The sequence below is a fragment of the Falco rusticolus genome, chromosome 3, assembly GCF_015220075.1.
Source record: "Falco rusticolus isolate bFalRus1 chromosome 3, bFalRus1.pri, whole genome shotgun sequence".
NCBI lineage: Eukaryota > Metazoa > Chordata > Aves > Falconiformes > Falconidae > Falco > Falco rusticolus.
In genome coordinates, this window is record NC_051189.1 from 32,465,170 (window position 1) to 32,487,434 (window position 22,265).

At 39.6% G+C, this 22,265-nt stretch overlaps 1 protein-coding gene across 1 annotated transcript; it reads right to left on the reverse strand.

Annotated features, from left to right (window-relative positions):
• Positions 1–2,882: 2,882 nt before the first annotated feature.
• Positions 2,883–18,258, reverse strand: LOC119144144 (Y+L amino acid transporter 2-like). Its single transcript, XM_037379085.1, is given in 9 exon segments — positions 2,883–5,247; positions 7,103–7,252; positions 8,637–8,733; positions 9,033–9,136; positions 10,447–10,487; positions 10,490–10,557; positions 11,526–11,670; positions 14,310–14,435; positions 18,198–18,258. Coding segments are annotated over 9 exon segments (1,017 nt in total). The 3' UTR covers positions 2,883–5,022.
• Positions 18,259–22,265: the final 4,007 nt, after the last annotated feature.

A 22,265-nucleotide genomic window follows, 5' to 3' on the forward strand; every position in this document is an offset into this window, starting at 1 on the left:
TGTAAATAGCTCTTTGCTACCAAACAGCAGAGGGACTTGGAGATTTCACAAGTTTCATCTGAGAAAAAAAAAGTATGAGGATGGAGATCTGCTCAGACATTCATTCAGAACAATTTATTTTCATTTCTATACAATAGCTGATTTATTATCTATTAGCTTGTTTATTATTTACGATTAATTTAGGAGTTTTGAAAAGGTTGTTCGTCATTCTTTTGAATTAGGTATTTATATATGCTGTTATATATAGGAAACTGCCAGGATGAGAAAAAATTGTCTTCTGCTGCAGACACTAAGGCAATCCTACAAGGAAAGAGGAATGTCTGAACTTTAACCTCATCTTCATTTGAATCTGCAGCAGGCTGTTGTACAGCATTATTCAGAATATGTAGCTGACACTCTTCCCTGGAGCGCAGCCTGTCCTCAGGAGGGCGGGGACAGTCCCATGGCTCTGAGCCTGCTGCTCCCAGAAGGTCTCGGAACCACGGGCTCGCTTTCTTTCCCGAGAGCATCAAGCAGAGGAGTTCTCCCTCTTGTGGAGTCAAATGTAACCTCACTGGAAATTTTAAATTCCGCTTCCATGACCACACACACGCTGGGACAGGCAGGACCTAAATTAGCAAGAGAAAGGTGAATTAAATTTGCAGGTTTCCTTATGTGATGGCGTGGAATGGGCAAGAACAACGGCTAGGCAGAAATAAGGCAGTATCATTGTAACGAGCGTATTTTGACCTGAGCACATACTGTGTCATTGTAACCACGTTCTGAAATTTCTTCTTTTGTGCTGTTGTAGAAGCACATCTAAGTGCGTCAGATGTCTTGTTCAGCATCTTGTCCTTGAACTTATGGTCATTACCATCAAATTTGCCTTTCTTCTATTTCTAAATGACTCGCTTGACTTCCTCTCTAAAGAGGAAGGATTTATTACAGTTTTAAACCACTGCATGTTCCTTTTTTCCTGGTTTCTGCATGTAGGTAGAACGCTCTTAAACAGCCCCAAGCAGTTGGTTTTTTTCCTAGTTTAAACTCTCTTTGCCCTCCGTCCAGCAGGTGTGGCTCAGTTGGTTTTGGCTCTGTGAAATGAACATTTCTGTACTATGTAAATATATTGCTGAATTAATCTTTCTTCTGTTTGTGTGCTGAAGTGTATTCAGTTCCATCACTTGACAGACACCAGATTTTGGGTGACCAGCTTTTTAAATACCTACTAATTTCTACCTCATCTTTTATCAAATTGTAGCATAAACCAGTTCATTCTCATTTATTCTTCCTGTTAGAAGAGGATTGACTCACAGTCATGTGCTTTAATGTTGACCTCTCCTGTTTCAAAACCTTGGTCATGTAAACCAAATTCCACTCCCTTCCTTTGACACTAATACTGACCTTTCTAGGTAGCTAATAACCAGACATTTTAGTAGCCAGTTTGTCTTTCATGTTTTTCAGTGACATCAATTGCATTCAATGTGTATTCCTAAACAAGTGCTTCTAATTTCTTGTGGTTATAATCCAGGCCTTTGATGTACAAGACAGAGAAGTTATTCTCCCCTTACTCTGTGGCATCTTGTTTAGATCTGCAGTTTATTTTCCTCATTTGCCTGCCTTTTTTTTTTTTTTTTTTTTTTTTATAATTTTAGAGCTTTTGAGCCACTTGCACTTCACAGAGTTGCTTGGCTGCGGCTCCACATAAGTCAAAAAACAATCCTGCAGAAAAAAAAATGGGAAGATTTGCAAAACCTGATTGCTTATCAGCTAGAGAACAGGGACTTGAAAGATCCAGTACTGCAGCTTGAAAGATTGTGCAATATTACTTCTGAAGTCCCTGTTACACAATAAAAGTAAATTTCAGGAAAAGATATTTAGGAATTGTCTTCAGTTTCAAGTCATACACGTGCCAAAGGCACTTTGTCCTGTAACAGAACTGTGACCTGGCCTAGTGTCAGGTCCTGCATCTCTCAGGTTGTTTCACACTTCATTATCCTCTTCCTACCTAATGTGTGAAGGCATTTTCTCACCTCTGTAGCCAGGGAGCACAAAACAGCCCTTAGGGTTCTTCAGGCTGGTGCAAAGCCCTGGCATCTGCAGACTTTCTATAGCTGATAGTCTTTCCTCTGTCAACACCAACTTCTCTTTTCCTTTGCTGACACAGAAATGGAATACCATACCAATTCTCTTCTGTTTTTATTCAAAGAACTATGATTCTTCATATAAAGCAAGAATCCTGTATTTTCCTGATTCCTAAAGAAGAGCTAGTACTATTCCCAAGTACTGTATTGCCCCAGCTTTTGCCCCTGAAAGACCCTTCCCAGCTCTGCATGTGGGCTGTTCTCCAGGGTCTCTTGCCCTTGAGCCTGCCAGGCTCCCATTATGCATCGCAGCACAGCCTGCACTTTTCCACGGCCTACAGCTTCCAGTGGGTTCCAGTGTTATCCATACCCCAGTCCCTTCTACCACAGAGATGCCAGCTGACAAACTAGATGTCGAACAGCTGCCTCCTGATATTTTATGTAATGATGAGATACTTTGCCTGCATGCCAAGACTGTCTCTGAAAAAGTAAAACTGTTTATTGTTTGACTGCATAATTGAGCATCTGTGAATAATGTAAAAAAAAAAAGTGTTTATTCTTACAAGAAGAAAGAGTTTGGGTAAAGAATTTCTCATAACTGTAGTGAGAAAGTGTCCCATCTGGAGTAACTAGAAATTTTTCCTTCCACAAATGCTTCTTCTGTTGTGCTACAGAGAACACAAGTAAGAGTTAGACATTTATTGCTCTCCTGACAAACCAGCTTGCAAGATGTAAGGCAGGCAAATTTCATTCATAGTACCACTTTAATGCTTTAAAACCACACAACTACAGTATTTGCTATGGATCAGATGTTTATTTAAAACACTTCAGCGTCTATGAGTTGCTTTAGATATTTGACAATAGACTTACATGTATAATTTGTAAGAGATGAAGAAACATCAGACATTAAAATTTCTGGGATTCCTATGTCCATAGAGAATTTTAATAACATTAATCACATTCATAACCTTGCACCTGACTACTACTTTCCTACTGTCCAGAAAGAAAGAAAATGAAGGCTTGTGCATCATACCCAGAAAGTGAACAGATTCATGCAAAAAGAGATTTTGGGAAAACAAAACAAAACAAAACAAACAAAGAAAGAAGTTTCTCAGCTCCAAATTCTTGATGCAAATGGCCTTAGCCTGCAGCCCTTATTACACTCCCCATAGCACCTGCCAGCTGGTATCACCTGAGGTGTCACCTCAGGTATTTCAAATCACTTGGGAACTTTGGTTCTGCAAGGAAAACTTTGGATGATGGTATAGTGCTGTCTTGGTGGGACATGTAGCTCAGCACCAAGCATGACTTTGAGCTCTGTGGAGGCAAAGCCTGTCATGTTTGGTTTGATACTGACTTGTAGGGTTTGTACTTTTTTTGTGCCCTGATACAGTCTGGGACTGTGCCTCTGTTGTTAACCACTGCTTGGCAAGAGATGGGGCCAAAATGCAGTATTTCCACACAACGGTAGAGCAGGATCAGAGGGTGCTATACTGTAACAGAGGCATGTGTTGTGTGTGTGAAGAGGACATGGGGATGTTCTGAGCTGGGCAAACTAAAGTATGCCGTAGGTCTTCTTTCCTCTTTGTGTTTTGTGATTGTGGTACTTAAAGGATTTTAGTGCTCAAAAGCAGTGGCTTCCCAAAAGCAAAACATGCATCTCTAATATCTTCGTCTTTAACTTAATGTAGTGTGTTTTTATTGTTTATACTTTGCGTCAAAAGAAAATCCCGCTGAAAGGAAACTGCCACAGCAGATGGCATTGAAATGCAAATAGTAGGTTTCACAGGAGCCCTATCAGCAAACACTGTATTGGAGATGCACAAAATTACAGTCCTGTAAATGACTTCTTTAAAATGTGGGGAGGGAATAAAGAAAGGTTTAAGTAGCGATGATTGCCTATTCCATTTCTCTTTTTCTGGGAAGACATCAATAAAAAGACAATAATGCTAGAAACTACAGGGACTTGTATAAGATTAAATTACCTTTATTGGGGCTAATTGAATAGGAATGATGAAACGCAAATTAGAAACAATGTATGTTATATTGAAATACAATTACAGAAAGGAATTACAACTTGCCGACAAGGATAACAAATGGCGCTACATATCAACAAACCATATTAGAGCTGGAGTGACTGTTTTTATGGTCCAGGTTGCAAGGCTGATGGCTTTTTTTTAATGGCAGTTATTGTGTCTTTCATTTTGGGAGACTAAGAATTAGGGCTAATTGCACATTCCCATGTGCCACACTGAAAAACTTCAAGAGAACTATCCCCGTTCTTCTCTTTTCTTTCATGGCACCCACTGACAGGGGCACTTGTCCAGTCTGTGCACTTGTCCACACATGCCTGCGCTGGGTATCGTGCAACAGCCACCTGTGTGACATGAGGACCAGGCAGCCAGTGCTGGAGGCTCTCTGCGTGCTCAGGAGACCTGAAGGTTACCTTGCCAGCAGGAACTGTCGAGGCCAAAGGGTTGGGCAGGGGCTCAAGGGATTTTGTAGACAGCAGGGTTTAATTTCTCCTTGTGAATTCCTTAAATAATTTCCACTGTAGAAAAAAATCAGTGTGATTCATGGGGTCACACCTTTGATACTACTAGGCAGGCAATGGACACTATGAAAACATGTTTTCCCTGAATATATGCTAGCTGGAACACAACTCAGTCCCTTACAGTGCTCCACAACAGGTTGTTCTGCTGGAAAGTGAAAGCACTTCAGTTACAGTGGCATAATTTGTTGAAAATAACTTTTCTGCAGAAGGGTAATGAATGTGGGATAACACCAAACTAGCATCATATCCACATACTGGACTGTTTTGTACAGGTATGTGTGGTTTTGTTTTCAGGACCATGTGGTGAAGCAGATGATCTCAGATATGCCATTTACAAAAGCATAGCAAGACTCCATAAAGAAAAAGAATTCTAGGAAAAATTTTTCTTCCTTTCTTCTGACCAAGCATTCAAGGATTTAGGAGACTGACTAGGACAAGATGACATTGCTTACCAGAGGGCCGCTGTAGATGTTTAGGTAATTTTTCAACTGAAAGACAGACTCCCAAATAATGTGCAGGGATGCCTGAAAGGGTAATACCAACGATAACAAGGGAATTGATTGTGTTGCTGTAGAGAGGAGCTATCACTAGGAAAAGGGAACATAAACAGTATATAGGGAAGAAGAGGTTAACCTGTGGAGACAAAAAGTATTCCTACATTTATTAAAAGATGCAGTAAATATTGTACAGATGTTTTGCAGATTAAAGTTAGACATGTTGATAATAAAAATACAGCTATTGACTGCATGACTGCTATGTACTGAACCTTTTGACTTCCTACAGTCAGTACAATTTGCTAGCTTCTGTGTATGCTGCTGGGAGACTCTGATTTGGCACACACCTGAGTATCTCATCATTTTGTTGTTTTCAGGCCTGCACAAGCTCAACTCCTTTCCAATTAATAAGAGATCAATCTTCAAAAGCAGTGCTTTAAAACTAAGCAGTAATGGGTAGTTTTCCCTCTAACTTAAATTGCAGATTTTTAATAGCTATTTTGATTGGGAACTAACTCAACTAGATTTTCAATTACCATGTTGATGCTACAGAACTAACGGACTGGTTTACAACCATTTTGCCTGGATACTTAACAAATATACCACAAATAAGGAAATTTGTAACAACTCCTTTATGGGTTTATTTTTCACTAAAATATTCGTCACCGGCTATGGTAATGAGCTTTTTCAGAAGTCCAGGAGCTGACATTTGAATACTGAGAGGTACAGGTATAAACATTTCTTTTTTCTTATAAGGATTAAAACTGTAAATTGATGAAAACCAACTGCTACATTTCAGAGAAGGAAAAAGCACATGCAGAGCTGTGACGTTGACTAAACTGGCAAATGCTGATAGGGATTAAACAGTCATTATCTATAATCTGATTGTAATCCTGGCTTTAATAGAGTCAGTAGCAAAACTGCCAATAAGGCAAGATTTAATCTTTATCTTCCAAATATTTGGGGGGAATGTTTGGAAATGAAGTGTGAACATGCTTCAGGAAGATTTGGTCTGCTCTAGGAGACTGCAAAGTTTGCTAGCAATAGGTGCTTAGCATATTTTATGCCTTTGTTTGAACCATGTGGTTTTTGTAATCAGGATGTTACACTTAAATGGAAAAAAAAAAATGTGTGGCTAAAAATTGTGCAGAAGGTTAGGAAGAGAGAGTCACAAGGAAGAAATATTTAAATATTTAGATTGAGTGTTTATTTGGATTTCTCGTAATTTTTACTGCAGCACTGCAGAATGAAAATGCAGGTCACAGAACCAACAGAGTGCAGCGAAACGGGAGCCAGCATGTGGTTCTGTGTGCCTGGGCGAAGCTGTGTGTTTCCACCCCTGCTTCTTGGACAATCACTGGACTAAAACTAGAAAAAAGTTTTAGCCATGCTTTTTTTTTTGTGCAGTGTCCTAACTGATAGCCAGATGTTCTTCTACAGTCAGTCAATAAACTTGCATTTTATTGTCTATGACCACTATGCAGTGGGAGGGAACAATCAAAATATATTTGATTATTCAAGCTTTTGAACCTTTGCATGAGCAAAATTTTGGGCATTTATGGGTTTTGGAGGAATTTTGCTGAATTTGTTAAGTCATGTAAGTTTGAGCAGTGCGAAGCTCTCTGGAGCCCCCGTCACTAGCTCTGCTGAGGTCTGCTGTGAACAATACAAAAGGGGGTTGTTCCAGGATGAAATAAGAAACCCAGACATTTATTTATTCCTCATCTATTTTGAAATAAAAATAGTTATAAGGTTGAATGAAAGGAAAAAGAAATGGTAAATAGAATTTCAACGTCACAGCAACAGTACCAGAATAGTCTTGTGGAAACTCAAATGGGTTTGCTCCTTCGATTCTTATCTTGTATGTTGAAAGGATATCTGTGGCTGATAAATAGTCTATAACATGACTGGCAATGTTATGGTTGTGGTATTAAGTATCACATAAACACATACATACGATGGCTTTTAGGGCTTGTTTCCTCTCGTTTACTTACTTTAAGAGGCTGTGGTCTATGTGGCTGCATATCTCTCAAATACATTAGTCCTGCAACAGACAGACCCACACAGCTCCAGTAGTTGAAGCAGTAGTAATGAATGAGGAAGAAAACATTTTCCACAAGGAGATAAAGAAAAGTTATTAAGCCCTAGCGATAATAAAAACAAAGGCTTCTTAACGCAAAAATAAAGAGGTAGTAAAGTTATAATATGGCCTGTTTCCAATATATTTGTCTGGATTTAGGAGATTAAGTCCTTGCAAGAAGGATGTACTTAAAACTCTGAGAAATCTGCAAATATTCTACGTGAAACATGCTGGTATCTCTTCCTTAAACAGCAATGAGACCAGCACATTTGGCTGAAGAGCTGTCAGACTTGTTGTTTCAGCACCAGCAGAAAACCCGCCTAAAGTGGCCAGATGAGGAGCCCCAGACTCTGCTGCACTATGGAGAAGTTGCCAAGAAGCTTTCTCAGGCAGCTGCTTACTCTGCTGTTCTGGTTGGCTTCAGTTTCAAAGCAAACTTTTAATTTAGTTTCACCGTTGGAGGCTCTCACAGCCCACTCATCTTTGAGACTATTAGAGTAAATTGGCTATTATGCAAGTATGCTATACTGCCTGCATGGAAAGACCTAAAACACCAGGAATTTAATGTCTCTTTTAACAGAGGAGCAGAAAAAAATTCCACTGTGAAAAATGTGAATGGTGGTGTATTAAGGCAGTATAGCTCATCTTACTGGTGCAAACAGAATCCCTCTGAGAAAGGTGTTCGTACTGAGATTAGATCTTTTAGTAAATTACCTGATGTCAAACAGGACCGGTATGATAATCTATTCATAAACCATGTGTAACACAGGGCAACAGAAGAGACCAAATAAAATAAACAGCAGTCAAATGCTTCTGAATGATTTCACCTTCTTTTTTTGTGCATATCCTCCCCCTTATTTTATAATCTGTTAGATTTAAGGATTATTTATTAAAATAATTTGCACCAATTGTATACGTCATGGTTCTTCAGGTTTGTGTCACAAGATTCATTTGTATAGTGACAGCAGGAAGAAATCAATATGGCTATAGGCATCCAATGGTGAAAATTTAATTTTGGTTGCTTTTTCACTCCTAAGAAGAGTCCCGCAACATCAGCCTACAGCAGGGTTTGAGACATGTTCCTGCCATGTGCTTCTCCAGTGACACTCTGAAAATTCACATAAAGACTTAAATAACTCCTGTCTCTATTGTTACACGTGTAGCCATTCTCTGTTTTCTAAGTAATACTATTGCATTTATTCCTCACTAATCTTATTGAGAGAGCACGAGTGTGAACTAAGCTGTTCTCTTTCCACTGAAAAAAAACCCCTCGTGAGGCAAACACCACCACCACCCTGAATGAGTTTTTTAAGTTGTGGGCATTTGAGGAAGATTTCTGCAGTGCAGGAGAAGCCCAGGAGAAACACCAGGCAGAGGTGGGGTGTTAGACTGCCCAGGTACAGATCCTCGGCTGCCCCGGCCAGGCATGGGGCCAGGCTGTCACTTACACCGAAGGCGAGAGCAGGGGCTGGTGTGTGGCACTTTATACGAACCAAGCTCAGACTGTCAGGAAGGTGTCCTTCCCTAGCTCCAACATAAAAAGGCCTAAAAAAAAAAAAAAGAATAAAAAACCTCAACCAGAGAGTGAGCCAAGGAATATTTTGTAGGTTTCTGACAAAGGCAGCATTAATGATTTTATTACTCTGTTGTACACGCTCCTCCCTTCTCAAGTGGCTTTAGTTTATCAATTGGTGGTGCTCATGAGAAGAAACGTCAGATCATAACAGTACTTCCACTGTAAATGAACAACTGGACATGGCAAAAATTTGCTGCGTCACTTTTACAATGCAGATTAATCATAAATGATCTCTTCAATTATTTAAAATACATCTTATATTTCATACCTTGCTGCTGTAATCATTGATGAGTTTAAGCCACTACAGCAATACATGGCCACTGCTATAGGAATTATCCAGTTAGCACAACTAAGGGTTTCACTGCCAAACACCTGTAACAAAAATGAAAATAATAGCAAGGCCCGTTACATTAAGCATATGGACAATCCTGAGAAACTCTCATGAAAACACAACAGCCCAAATATAGTGTCACAGCCCATGCTTCCTTATGACACCTGATAATGATCTGGGAAATCAGAATTTGGAAAAACTGATCAGTATCAAAACAAAAATGGTAGATACACTAAAAAAAGATTTAAAAAATTTCTAAGCCTAGGTCAAGTCAATGAGAGAAGATGTGTTGACTTCAACGTACTCTGACAAATACTGACTATAGTAGTCCACGAGTTATAACTGTACTTTTGTATAAAATATTGATCAGGTTTTAAAAAGCTTTTCACTGCACATTTTTGTGTTGAAAATATTGCTGTGATCCTGCAGCATTAAACATCACACACTCTATATTAGAATGATAGCAAACAAACCCCTGGCTGTTAAACCACCAGGACTTTCCATAGCTCAATCTCTGCCTGGCCCTGGCAAAAGCATCTTCTACAATGAAGTACTGTTAGGAGCAGGATTTACAGAGCATATAAGAGGATTTTACAAGAACAGATTTATTGATATATTCTTGTCCTGGTTTCAGCTGGGATGGAGTTAATTATCTTCTTAGGAGCTAGTGGGGTGCTGTGTTTTGGCTTTGGTGTGACACTTTTCTGTTCCTCAGGCCTTGTTAGTGAAAAGGCTGGAGGGGCAGAAGGAACTGGGAGGGGACACAGCCAGGTCAGCCGACGCAAACTAGCCAAAGAGGAATTCCATACCATGGGACATCATGCCTGGTATATATACCTGAGGGGCTGGCCGGGGCGGGCAGAGGGTTGCCTGGGGACCTGCTGGGCATGGGTCAGTGGGCGGTGAGCAGTTGCGTTGTGCACCTCGTGTTCCTTTCTTCCTTTCCCTCTGGATTTTATTCTTTCCCTCCTCCTTTTCATTATAACTGTTATTATCATCATTGTCATTACTACTGTTCTTTCATTTTTCTTCTATTTCAATTATTAAATTATTCTTATCTCAACCCTCCAGTTTTACATTCCTTTCCCACTCTCCTCCCCATCCGTTTGGATGAGGGGGGAGTAAGCGAGCAGCTGTGTGGTACTTAATTACCAGCTAGGGTTAAACCACAACAGTTCTTTATATGCCTTCTAATATACTGGTACTCTTACATGAAAACAAAGTTTAAAAGAAAGCGACAACTTTCAGCATCAAGATATTTCAACTGTTTCACCAAAAAGTATGCTACCAGCGATTTTTCTGCAGTATCATCCATAAGTGACTTTTGTTTTAATTATTTTATTCAACTTACCAGAGCCAGTGCATCAGTTGTGAGGAGACTTGACAAGTCCACACTACACGGTATGCTATATTAGTCAACAAGTAAATAATAGTCACAACAGACATTGAAATTGCAATATTCCTGCAAAGGAAAATGGCAAAATTATGTCATGTTTTTTAATCAAGGAATATTTAAACAGAAGATTGTTCCCAGAGTCAAACATTGTGAATGGATACCTCCATCACTTTTTGTAATCCATCATTTTATAATTGTGGGGTTACGAAATAATTTGCAGCCACATGTGGAAAAGTTCCATAAGCAGCTTAGTTGGCTGCTTGCGGGTCTGTCACAAGTTTTAGAGAAAATTTCGTACATTTATATCTGTAATTTTATATTCTGTCTTTCATATGAAGAAATTTAAGACAGCGCTTAAACAATGAGACTTAAATGCACACAGGTGTTTTCTTGATCATAGCATTTTTTCCTAACCATAACCTATGTATGTCCCAATACAGGGTGGACTATATCAGGCTGAGTAGGTGAGGCACAGAGCTCCCACAGGACATTCCTACAGAGGGGAAGAGATGATATTTTAGTGCTACTATGGATTTTTTAATGTTTCACTCAACCTTTCGTCTTCAGCAAAATTAAACATTCTGCCCATAAACAGTAATGCTGAAGATCACAGGATAAAACAGCCATAAACCTGACACAGTCTTACTTCACAGGTGGCAAAACCAGTCCTGGAAAAATAAAATAATTGTTCTGTCTAACTGAAAAGAAGTGGGGAATTTTAGAGGAATTTTAGATGGACCCACGCTTTTCCCTCCTTTCAGCAGGGATCTGTTCTCCTGTTTTAAAAATTCTGGTTTAAAGTCTAAGGTGTTACATACATGCAGGCAAGTGAATTATCAGTATGATACAACAGGTGAGTGAGGACAATAATCAGAAAGAGCTGTCATACTTGTTCCTTCTTTTGAAAAAAAGAAGGTTTTTGCAGAGAAAACAGTTGGACTAATTTCCAATCAGAAACAAATAAGAGTGGCTTGTCTGACATCACCTGTCTTACCAGGACACTTCAGCAATTTAAAGGAAAAGCACACTTTTACCTCTCGGGATCCTGCATCTGCTCAGTGACATAGTTGAGCATGTCCCGTCCCGCATGGGAGAAGGCGGCAGAGTAGAGAGCCAGCGTGATCATCTTTGGGTTAGTTGCAGAGCCCTTGAATGGAGCTCCCAGGTTTTCTGTTTGTCCTGTAGAAACAGCAGATATCAATTGCCTGTTATGTTTTAAGAATTATGACATAAATGGACATTACATAGAAGTCTCAGATAACCAAAAGGAAGTAAAAATCCGCTTAATTCAGGCTTCGTTACTATTTCTAAAAGTGCATAGCTTATATTTTCACTTGACAAATAGGAAAGTTTCAGTCAGACGTTCAGACAGCTACACTTGTATAGGGAGACAGCAGAAGATGTTTACCTGTGTTTTGTTACTTGGATGTGATCTGCAGTTCTACCAGAATTCACAGCATTCTTGTCTCCTGGCATCGCTGTCTAGCCTACGGAAGGAGGGAGCCATACTGAGGTCATGCTATGCCCTGGCAGCCAGGCAGAGGCACTCAGAAAACCCAATTTCAGTTCCTGAATCTGTCTCATATTTCTTCCTTGCATCTGTGCTTTCATTTTCACCAGATGAATTAGTAGCCACTGGAGGGGCAACTCCTGGAGGCATGGTTCTCAGTGGGATGCTCTGCCCCACCAAGGCATTACACAAAATTAAGAAAGGAGACATGAAAAAATCTTTCCTTTCAAAATTCTTTTGTAGTTTAGCTCAATCAGTTGAAATGACAGCCTGCAGAATGCTGCAGTATAAACGAAATGTTAGTGAAACTGTGTGAGCCTTTCCTGTGATTCTGGAAAGGGGAAGAAAAGCCTTAGTGAGTTTGCAGAAGAAAATGACTGTTTAATATAAATGGAAGTGGATTAAGTATTAAGGAAGACAGAAATATGCCGAAACCTCCATTAGGGGAGAAAGTAACATCTTTGTTGTAAAATGAAACAACTTTACTCTGTGGTTAAACCAAGGAGTTTATAGATACCACAAAAGCAAATCAGTCTTTGAAGAGCAGTAACTACCAGGAGACTGTTCGAACCAAGGATGGTGAAGCTATGAGATGTACGCACACCTTGGAGATAAAAATGGTTGGAAGGAAGAAAAAGAAAAATCGAAAAGGAACAGGAAAAGTTGTTGTTTTTTTTTAATTAAAGGTATCTCATATTCATAATCAGATACGTTCACAGTGTTTTAAAACAAGAGGCATATCTGAGCACATCAGAAGGAATACAGCAGGGCTAAAACATTGTAACTTTTCATTAAAACAGCTGCTGGGTTTAAAAGAGTGCATTGACTCAATCACAGCTTCCTCCAGAAGTCTACATCATTCCTCCTCCCAGCCCTTTTTGTATTTAAGTGCTCTGTTCTGCTTAAACAAAGCAGAGACAGATCTTTACTACCCCTAAAAGCCCTCAGCCCTTTGTGTTCCTCACAATGATGTTTCCTCTCTGCCTTTACCTTGCCTGACCCCATGAAGCAACGCCGAGGAACCCACGTGGGCTATATGGATGCAAGGGCAGAGGGAATGGCCCCTGGGCCAAACTGCACAATGGCAGCTGCATGGCAGGGAGCAGGCTGGGAGCTGTGAAGGAGGCGGTTTGAAAGCACGGGTAAATCTGTGACCATGGGGACAGGGCAAAGCTACTATAGGGGTGACATCACAGACTCACACTTTTCTAAAACTGCAGCAGCTATATGAAAGGAACTATTCCTTCGTGTAACTGAGGCCCTTAAGCAATGCTTTTGCTCTGCATCTTCACGTTCCCACCCCTAGGACCGAGTTCGTTTGTTCAGGTCTCTTTAGACTTGAACAAACCAGTGATGACAGTTCTCTTAAAGGCTGGGGCAGTTTACAGTGTAAGAGTTGATACAACTGCAGCCAAGGAAAGGAGGTGGCCAGCAGACATGGAAAAGCAAGCACACTCATTAGATTTTCTAAACTGATTTCAGCAGCAGAAAAAGACGATCTCTAAACTGAAGAGGGGAAACCATCTTTATCTCAACTGACCAAAGATACCACGGCTATTTAGGATTTTAATGGGAAAGAAAAATGAAGAAACCTTAGTAACTAAGCAGCAGAGCTAGAGTTGGAAGAGACTTCATTGTACCGGAGGCCCAAAGTAATAAAATCAAATTTATGGCCATATGCAAAGATCAGCTGTAGCACTGGAATTAACTAGCCTCCAGCTTTTCAGCATATTCCGTTCATCCAGTTACTGCTGAGTGGCTCATCTGTCCTGTGATGTCTTACAATACCACAGTGATTCACAGGACTTCCCTTGCTTCTAGGAACAAGCACGCCCTGTCGCCAGTGGAGGAAAGGACGAGCGCTCCCTCCCTGGCCCTCTCCCCGCGGACCCTGCTGTGGCATTGCTGCCGCGGGCAGGGTGAGGAACGATGTGAAGGACACGTCCGGCAATTCCTGCTGTGCTGTCCTGTCACAGGACAAGTAGCAACACTAGTCTTTAACAAGCACGAGTGGGAGACACTAAGGCTGGCTCTAAACTAGTTAGCACTAGTTACTCCAGTGGCTATTTGCTATTCAGCCTGAGCAACACAGAACTTGGCATGTGTTGGTTTGTCACACTAAGGGTAGAAGAATAACTAAGCCCCATTACGTAACAAACCATAAAATTCCTCTGATCTTCCTATGACAGTTTTTTCCAGAATAAACAATGCTTCATATGTCAGCCTTACGTAGTCTGATCTTCCTGCACAGATTATGAAACTCATATCTGGTACATTTTCAAAAGTAGTGAATGAAAATTATTCTTACCTTTACCAATTTTGTAAAGGCCAACAGATATCACCAAGATAAGAGCCATAACTTTTGCATATGTGAAAACATGGTGTACAAGGGCTCCCCGCTACATTTTAACACAATTAATAAATGTTAAGGAACCTGCAGAAAAAAAGAACATGCATGAGAGGAGCACTGTATGCTTTACATCACTTAAAGCATATTTCAAAACTGTCTTTCCAGATACCAACCCTCTTTCAAGGAACAAAACAGAATCAAATTTCATCATTTCAGGACCACCTAGATTTATTAAAATGAATAAAATACCTGGTTTAAAATTTACACAATGGTTTTCTGAAGGTTACTGTTTTCATGACAGTAAGAGAAAACACACCAGCTTTTGAATTTTAGCACTAATACCTGCTCCTTTTAAATAATCCTTAAGTTTTATTAAAGTCAACACAGTTGCTCACATGCGAAAGGTGAGATTTCTTTATTCTTTATATACTTTATTAAAATTTAAGTAGGAAAGCAAACTTCCAGCTGTTCAAGGAGTTAGTCAATAGGACCCCCTGGGAAACTCTCCTCAGGGACAAGGGAATGGAATAGAGCTGGCAGATCTTTAAGGATGCTTTCCATGGAGCATGAGAGCCCTCGTTCTCCAGGTGTAAGAAATCAGGAAAGGAAGGCAAAAGACCTGCATGGCAGAGTTGAGATGTGGTGGTCAAACTAAAGGGCAAGAAAGAAACGCACAGGCAATGGAAGCAGGGACGCTCCTGGGAAGAGTACAGGGATGCTGCCCAGCTATGTAGGGATGGGGTCAGGAAGGCCAAGGCTCAGCTGCAGCTGAACTTGGTATGGGATGCAAATCATAATAAGAAGGGCTCCTACAGGTACGAAGAACAGTGATTTTGCCTGTTTTTATCTGGTAGTCCAGAAACAGTCCAGAAACCACATACCAGTGAATTTTCTTAACTTTCACTGTTCCATACCTTTTTAACGGAGAAATGTGAGGCCACTGTCCTTAATTATAGATCCTGAAGCTTTCATGAACTCTCAGTTCACTTTTATTATTGTCTTAAACTGTAATTCTACATTATGTTATTGAAGTAATTTTAGGGAAGAAAGAGACACTGTACCCCTGGAAACGTTCTTTAATATAGCTGGAATTTCCCCTACAGGTGTACTTCTCCCTAAATTTTGCTCTCATCCCAGGAAGAACTTTCTTTATTTCATTATTATTTGTTTCATGAAATCACATCCATCTGAAAACTATCTGCTGAGGAACCCAAGAGAAAAAGAGAGAAAAAGATACCCAAACCCTCCAGACTCAGGAGGTTAATGTTAATATGAAGATAAAGAAAAGAGCTTTAGCTGTTCCTAGAGATGAAATTGGTGCTGCAGTGAATAATGCAGCTTGTGTAGTTATTACCCTTACTTGACTTCTGGGTAGAAGCCACAAGCATGCATAGGGATTGAGTTTTGAACACTGTTCCTGGAACACTTTTTTATAAGAAAGTCCAACAAAACGTGACTGTAGAAGCTTCCCATGCCAGTGTTCGCAGGGCAGGTTCCAGGTATGCTGGAAGCTGGGAAAAACAACATAACTGCATCAAATATAGCTCCATCAATAAATCAGCCTTGTGCACACTTCGCACCCCTCCGGGACTGAGGTCCTCAGGGTTGGAGAAGGGAAATGTAACAGCTGGGACTGCAGTGACTGTCTGAATTCTTGGGTCCTGCTGACTCATAACGATGCTTACCTAGAACAATGGATTTTTTCAGTGCCTGTCTCAGAAGTTTATTTCTCCTTCCCTTCCCCTCTTCACACATACTCTAAAACACTTCCAAAGAGAACTTCCTCAAAATACTATAAACTAAAGCCAACTTCTCTGAGTAGAACAAAACTCCTCCATGGGACACTGGCCAAAACATTTTGATCACAAATTTATGGTGTTAAAATGTGGATCAGTGGCCAGTTTAAAACAAACAGCCTGCCCTCCTCAAACTTCCTAAGAGGCTTGCTTTCCTTTGTAAAGCCTTCCTGGTTTAGAAACACTGAATAACGTATAATTACATGTGTTCTTTTCCAGCTTTTTTTCTGGTGCAACTCAGTTTTCTAGTTGATCAAATAACTAATGAGTCCTGGTGAGGATTAAAGATTAAAAATTGTCAAACTCTCTTTAAAGATTAAATGCTTTTCTCATCCCAGTGGCACTTTCTCTAACTGCAGGAGCACTATGGGAACACTGGAGTAAAGTTAAATATTAATTCCTGCCATAGGTGTTGAAGCATGACTGCTGAGTCTCCCATCTTTTGTTGATTTCCTCTTCACACACAGGTAACTCCTCTGACTTCTCACTTTATCCCTCTAAGAATAAAAAATGCCACCTTGGCCTGGTGGGAAGAATTTCAGGCATCCAATACATCCGTCACATATTGTCCTTTAAAATTCTTGGTAAGCATTCCCAGTTTCCTACTGTTAACACAATTTTTCTGCTTGTGTGAAAGAAAGGAGGGAAAAGAAGTCATGTTCCACACACACACCCCCCCACACCATCCCCCCAAAAATACAAGCTAATACTTCCAGAACCTCCTGGCTCCATTTCTACTTCCTATGGCTATGTGAAATGTTTGCAGAACCCCCCTCCTGTGATCACAGCTGTCCGGAGAGTGCATCAGGACAGCAGCATGCTAGAAATTTGGGCAGAATTCTTGTGTTAGTACTACTTTGGCAGAAGAGCCATTTTAAAACCAATTTGTGCTTTTTATACCTGATGTGGGTGTTATTTTTTTTTTTTTTATTATTATTTTTAAATGTGGGTCATTCAGAGCTCTGGCTCTAAGCCAAAATGCACAAATGTTTAAGTGGGTACAGCTCAGAGGGAGCGAGAATTTAAAATGCAGCTGTTCCTGAGGTGATGTGAATGTGCAGCTATGCAAGTAGTGGTCGAAACCAATGGCTATCATTTTTCCTGAAAAGAAGTGTCACTGATGAATGAAGTAAAGTTACTTTCCTGTAAAGTAGGATACATAATGCAATTTGCAGGTTTTCACTAGTACAGGTAACCTGTGTACATGATATCAAACCTGAACTTTGATGTCTAGTATGGATGACCTGGTAGCTAAAGGGAATTTGAGCATTTAAACTGCCAATACTACTTGAATCTAGTAGAGCTTTTGCAATCTATAGCTTTCATGAGAGCACAAAGTTAAAGGTTAAATTATTTTCTTAAGTAACACAAAGTTTTGCCTATTTTTTCTTCTCTCTGGTGCTCACAAATGATTATTTTGGATCTCTAAAAATGTGTAACCACAGCTGTATAGGTAAATATTTTGTTCCTAAATAAGTGACAGTGGATGAAACCATTCTGAAAGAAAAACAAATGGAAGAAGAAACAGTTCAAACTTCTGTACTTTGAGAGATGTCACATTAGCAAAACTTTTAAGCAGACCTTAAATTAAGTCCACAAACAGGCACAGCCTGAGAATCAAAGGATAAGAGATTCAGTTTCCATAACCAAGATATTTAACTTCACTCTAGTTGTGACCCCAGTTGGTATCAGCTGAAAATCCGCAAGAAAGTAGCAATTTGAGAATAAAATCTTTTGAACAGCTTATGCCTCTGTGTGTGTGTGTCCTGCCCCCTCCAAGCCAACAGCAATATTCCCACTAAGCTAAGACACCACACTGATTTCATTTGGCGGGGTCACAATGTTGATAGCTGTTACCGATTTCTTTATCCTGGACTATGTCTTCCTTAAATAAACAAGGTTTGACTGAAGCAGGACTCATGCTAGTTCCCAGCAAAGTCTTCACGCTATTTAGCAAAGTAGCAGAATATAGGAAATAGTCTCCTGTACAGATCTTCCTGTATAACAGCAAAAGGATAAGAATTTTTTATTGATCGTGTAAAGAATTTACTGCTGTTAAATCCAGGCAGTGATGAAAACAATTTGAGGATACGCCCAGTGTCTGTTGCCATGGTCTAACCGTTTCCCTCATTTATAGCTTCTGCTATTTTGTTGCCCTACTGTCACCAGTGTCACTTCATCCTTATACTACCATCTCCCCTTTCTGGGACCACCACTGCTGCTTTGGCCCTGAACTGGTGGCCCAAAAAGCTTAAGCTGAGAAGCCTAGCTGTTTAAGCACGACTGCTCTGTCACTTAGGCATTTCTATAGGTCACATTTTGAGGGTGCACATAATCCGACCAAAAGCCAGTATGAGCTAAGGTCTGGGAGGGCTTCCATGCTGGCTGAGGGCATCAGAGCTGTAACAAACTGACTTCTTACAGAGGGGTGGCCATTTTCAGTTGGAAAATCCTGTATTATAATACGTAACAAATCCTTATGGTGAATCCTCTAGCTGAGAGGAATTCAGAATGACTTCCTAAGAACGGAAAGATTTAATTTATGCAATAATTAAAAAAGGGAGGTTCTTCGCATTCTGGCATTCTGCTTTAGCATGGTTAAGTATTTAAAGGCTAATCCTACTGCAATAATAAAACTTCATGGCATCAAAAATATAAGAATGGGTATTTTAGTAGCTCATGTCTATAAAATCTGAAAAGCAAGACATAAAAGCTTCCTGACATGAAGGAAGGTCCCTGCTGTCTTGGTCTCCGTGGACTGTGACAAGCAGAAAGAGCTACTGCTCTCTGGAAATCAGAGATCCAGACAGGCATCAACATGCCATTGTGCTCCAGAGGCTGCAGCAGACTAAACGAAACAGCTGCAAACACTTGTCTGTGCCTTGTGTCAGCAAGTGATCTCTACTACAGAACTTCAGAACCCTGTTTTCATGCAGGCCCTGCTCTCCCTTAGGGACTCCTTCAATAAATGGAGGAAAATTTTCCTCTCAGAGAAAAAGCATAATGCCTTGAGAGCACAGACAGGCATAACAGCTCTAAACCCTTTGCAGTTTTGTTTACGTCCCAGCTGCATGCCCAAAGAACAGAAAAGAACTTGCAGACTGACACCTGAGAAATTAAAACAATAAATACCATATACACGTAATTCCCAGTAGCTCATTTTTTAGTCAAGCCACTGCCAGAAGTCATACAGAAAAGTGAAGGATAAAGGAACAGCTTGATAGTAGTTGAAAACCAGAGTTGAAATCAAAAACAATTCTTGCATAAATTAGTGCAGGACTGGTTTGGCAGGGCAGGATTTTCTCAGACGCTGCCCATCCTTCAGGGATCTACAGCCTCATGAGTGATTGCCTCCTCCTTGAGGAGGTAATTAACTTTTGCCAAATGATTAAGCAAGGCTTGGTCGGGGTTTATGGAAGTGTGACATCTTATGAACTGCTCCATAGACTTATTGAGGGACCAAGCTGCCTCTATTTGTTAGGACATTTTGAAATTCTCAGTTTTTCATTCAAGAAGAACTAGTAAATAAATCAGAGAATCTCTCTCAGAGACCAAATATTGTTCCCTTCAGCAGATTCCCTTGGAAACTGAGGGCATTTAGAAAGTCATCTCCTATCAAAGATGTTGGAACATGCTGGACATTGAATTTACTCCTTAATATTATTTCAGATAATTTCATGGACTTTTCTTTAGGTGATTGTGGCAGTGAGTTTCTACTGCCACATATAGCAAAGTAAAACCAGACAATAAAAATGATAAACCCCTAATGTTTTCTAGTTTCAGTTAGAAAATTAATGACATTAAAGATTATATTTAAAACCAAAATCTAGCATATTTTAATTATGTATTAGAAATCAATATAAGTGTAGAAACTAATTTTAAAAGTCACAAGCAATCTCTTATTTTCTCCAAGTACACTCCCTGGGGAATTTTCTCCTGCAGGTAGCAAATTGACCGAAATACCCCCCAAAACCCAACCATATACAACCATATAATAGTTACTGGAACATGAAATCATATGAGCCAGCAGTTTTCAACATGATCAAAAATGTGTATATCAAACCTCAAAACACCATTGCTGAGCATGAGCATTGTCAGGTCTTAAAGGGAGTATTCATGGCAGATTATACTGTTGAACATTTTCCAGTGAGAGAGATCAAGCAAACAAAACAAAATCATGCATTATGAAGGATCAGCATAAAACACTCTTATCAATAATAATAAAATAACCAAACAACAACAACAAATCCACTTTGATCTCCTCTGAAGAAAACATATCCTCCTTAGTAGGAAATGAGCATTTTTTCTTTTAGAAAGATCAAGCAAACAAAGCAAGATTATGCATTATGAAGGAACAGCATAAAACAAAACACTCTTAGCAATAATAATAAAATAACGAAACAACAACAACAACTCCACTTTGATCTCCTCTGAAGAAAACATATCCCACTCAGTAGGAAACAAGCATATTTCCTTTTGGTGTTTAAACTTTATGTTTATAAAAGTGTTCATTCAATTAATGCTTTGCATGCTCCAATTGCAGTACTGTGGTCAGAGGCTCGTTTTCCCATAGGAGGGACTTGCTCCACACCCAGCACTCCATTCCCACCCTAAGGGAAATCATAAAGGATATTTGAAAGAGAAGCCACTGTAGTCCAAATCTAAGAAAGGTATTAAAAAGAGAAGGTAGCAGCTTACCAGAGGGTAGGTGGATCTTTGCTTCATTTAGCAGAAAGGCTGCTGTAATTGAATAGTGACTCTCTAGCTGCTGCTCTAAATAAGCATACACCTGTTTCACCAGGACGGGTAGGTTAACACTAAAATGAATATCCTCTACTCTTATTCTTGGTTTAGCCTTGCCTTTAGCTGCTACTTTTATTGCAGTAGCATGAATATTAAAATCAATGAAAGCTTTCAGGAAAGAAGATCCCAGAGTCTCCTGGCATGTGGTTTGTTCAATCAACCTCAGCTGAGGTCATTAGCAGGCAGAAGCAGGCAGCTTACATAGCAGCTGCTCTCTGTTCCTTAGAAAGTTGTGATAGCATAAGACAAAAGGAAGGTTGGGAAATCAAAACCAAATCCTTCATCCATGTGTCACTGAAATCAACAACACCACTTTCCCAGATGTTAATGTGAAAAAAATGCAGTCTAACTCCTTCTTGTTAATTTAGAAAGCCACAATCAGACTTTACTAACACTGTACACAAGGAAGACCTTTATACTTCTGGCATAACCTGCCAAACCAGAAAGATTTTTAGAGTGGCTAAATTTGAAAAGAGTGGTAGTTAACTGAAAATCCTAGGTATTATTTCATTTCAAACAATCTAATATTTTTTCAGTTTCCTTTATTTTTTTGATATATTTTCTTTTAAATACTCACTATTAAATATTTATCAACTCAGTTATTTTTATTAACCAGAGAATTATATATCTGTGGCTTTTCTAATAATTTGTGACATGACACATACACAAAACAGGCTGATCTGATCTGTGTATAAATATAAATTTGTTATATTTGTATAAATTGTATATAAATATAAAATATGTGTAAAAATAAGGTCTTATTTTAACTAAATAAGCTTTAAAAAATACTTCTAAGACAAAAAAGAAGCAAAGAAAGAAATTACTTACCCAATGTATTCTGCTTTGTCTTCTGAAACAATATGTTGCCCCGTCTATAAAGTACTTTTAGAAAGGCAGTGTGGTATACAGCAAAATAGCTACCAAAACAGGTAAATATCCAGAAAATAAAGTCCTCTGGGCAGAGCAAAAAGTTAACAAATGCAAGAACATTAACGTGGGATTTCTGTTTTTCATGAACAAGGCCAATAGTAAGGCAAAAATTTGTATTGGTATGTCAAAGGGCATGTGGAAGGAGCTGATAACAGCAGATCAAGAGTCCTAAGACACTGGACTGAGTTGAAGGCGTCAGGTAACAGGACTTCGTCAGAATGGGCTACTAATCCAGGAAAGTGGATTGACAGGAAAGAGAAATCATTGAATTCAAACACAGATACCCTTCCAATCAGCCTCAGCATTCCAACTGGAAAACAAGCAGGAGGGTTGCATCATGTTGTACGTTCCATGCTGTAACCCACAGTGACCCAAAGCAATAATA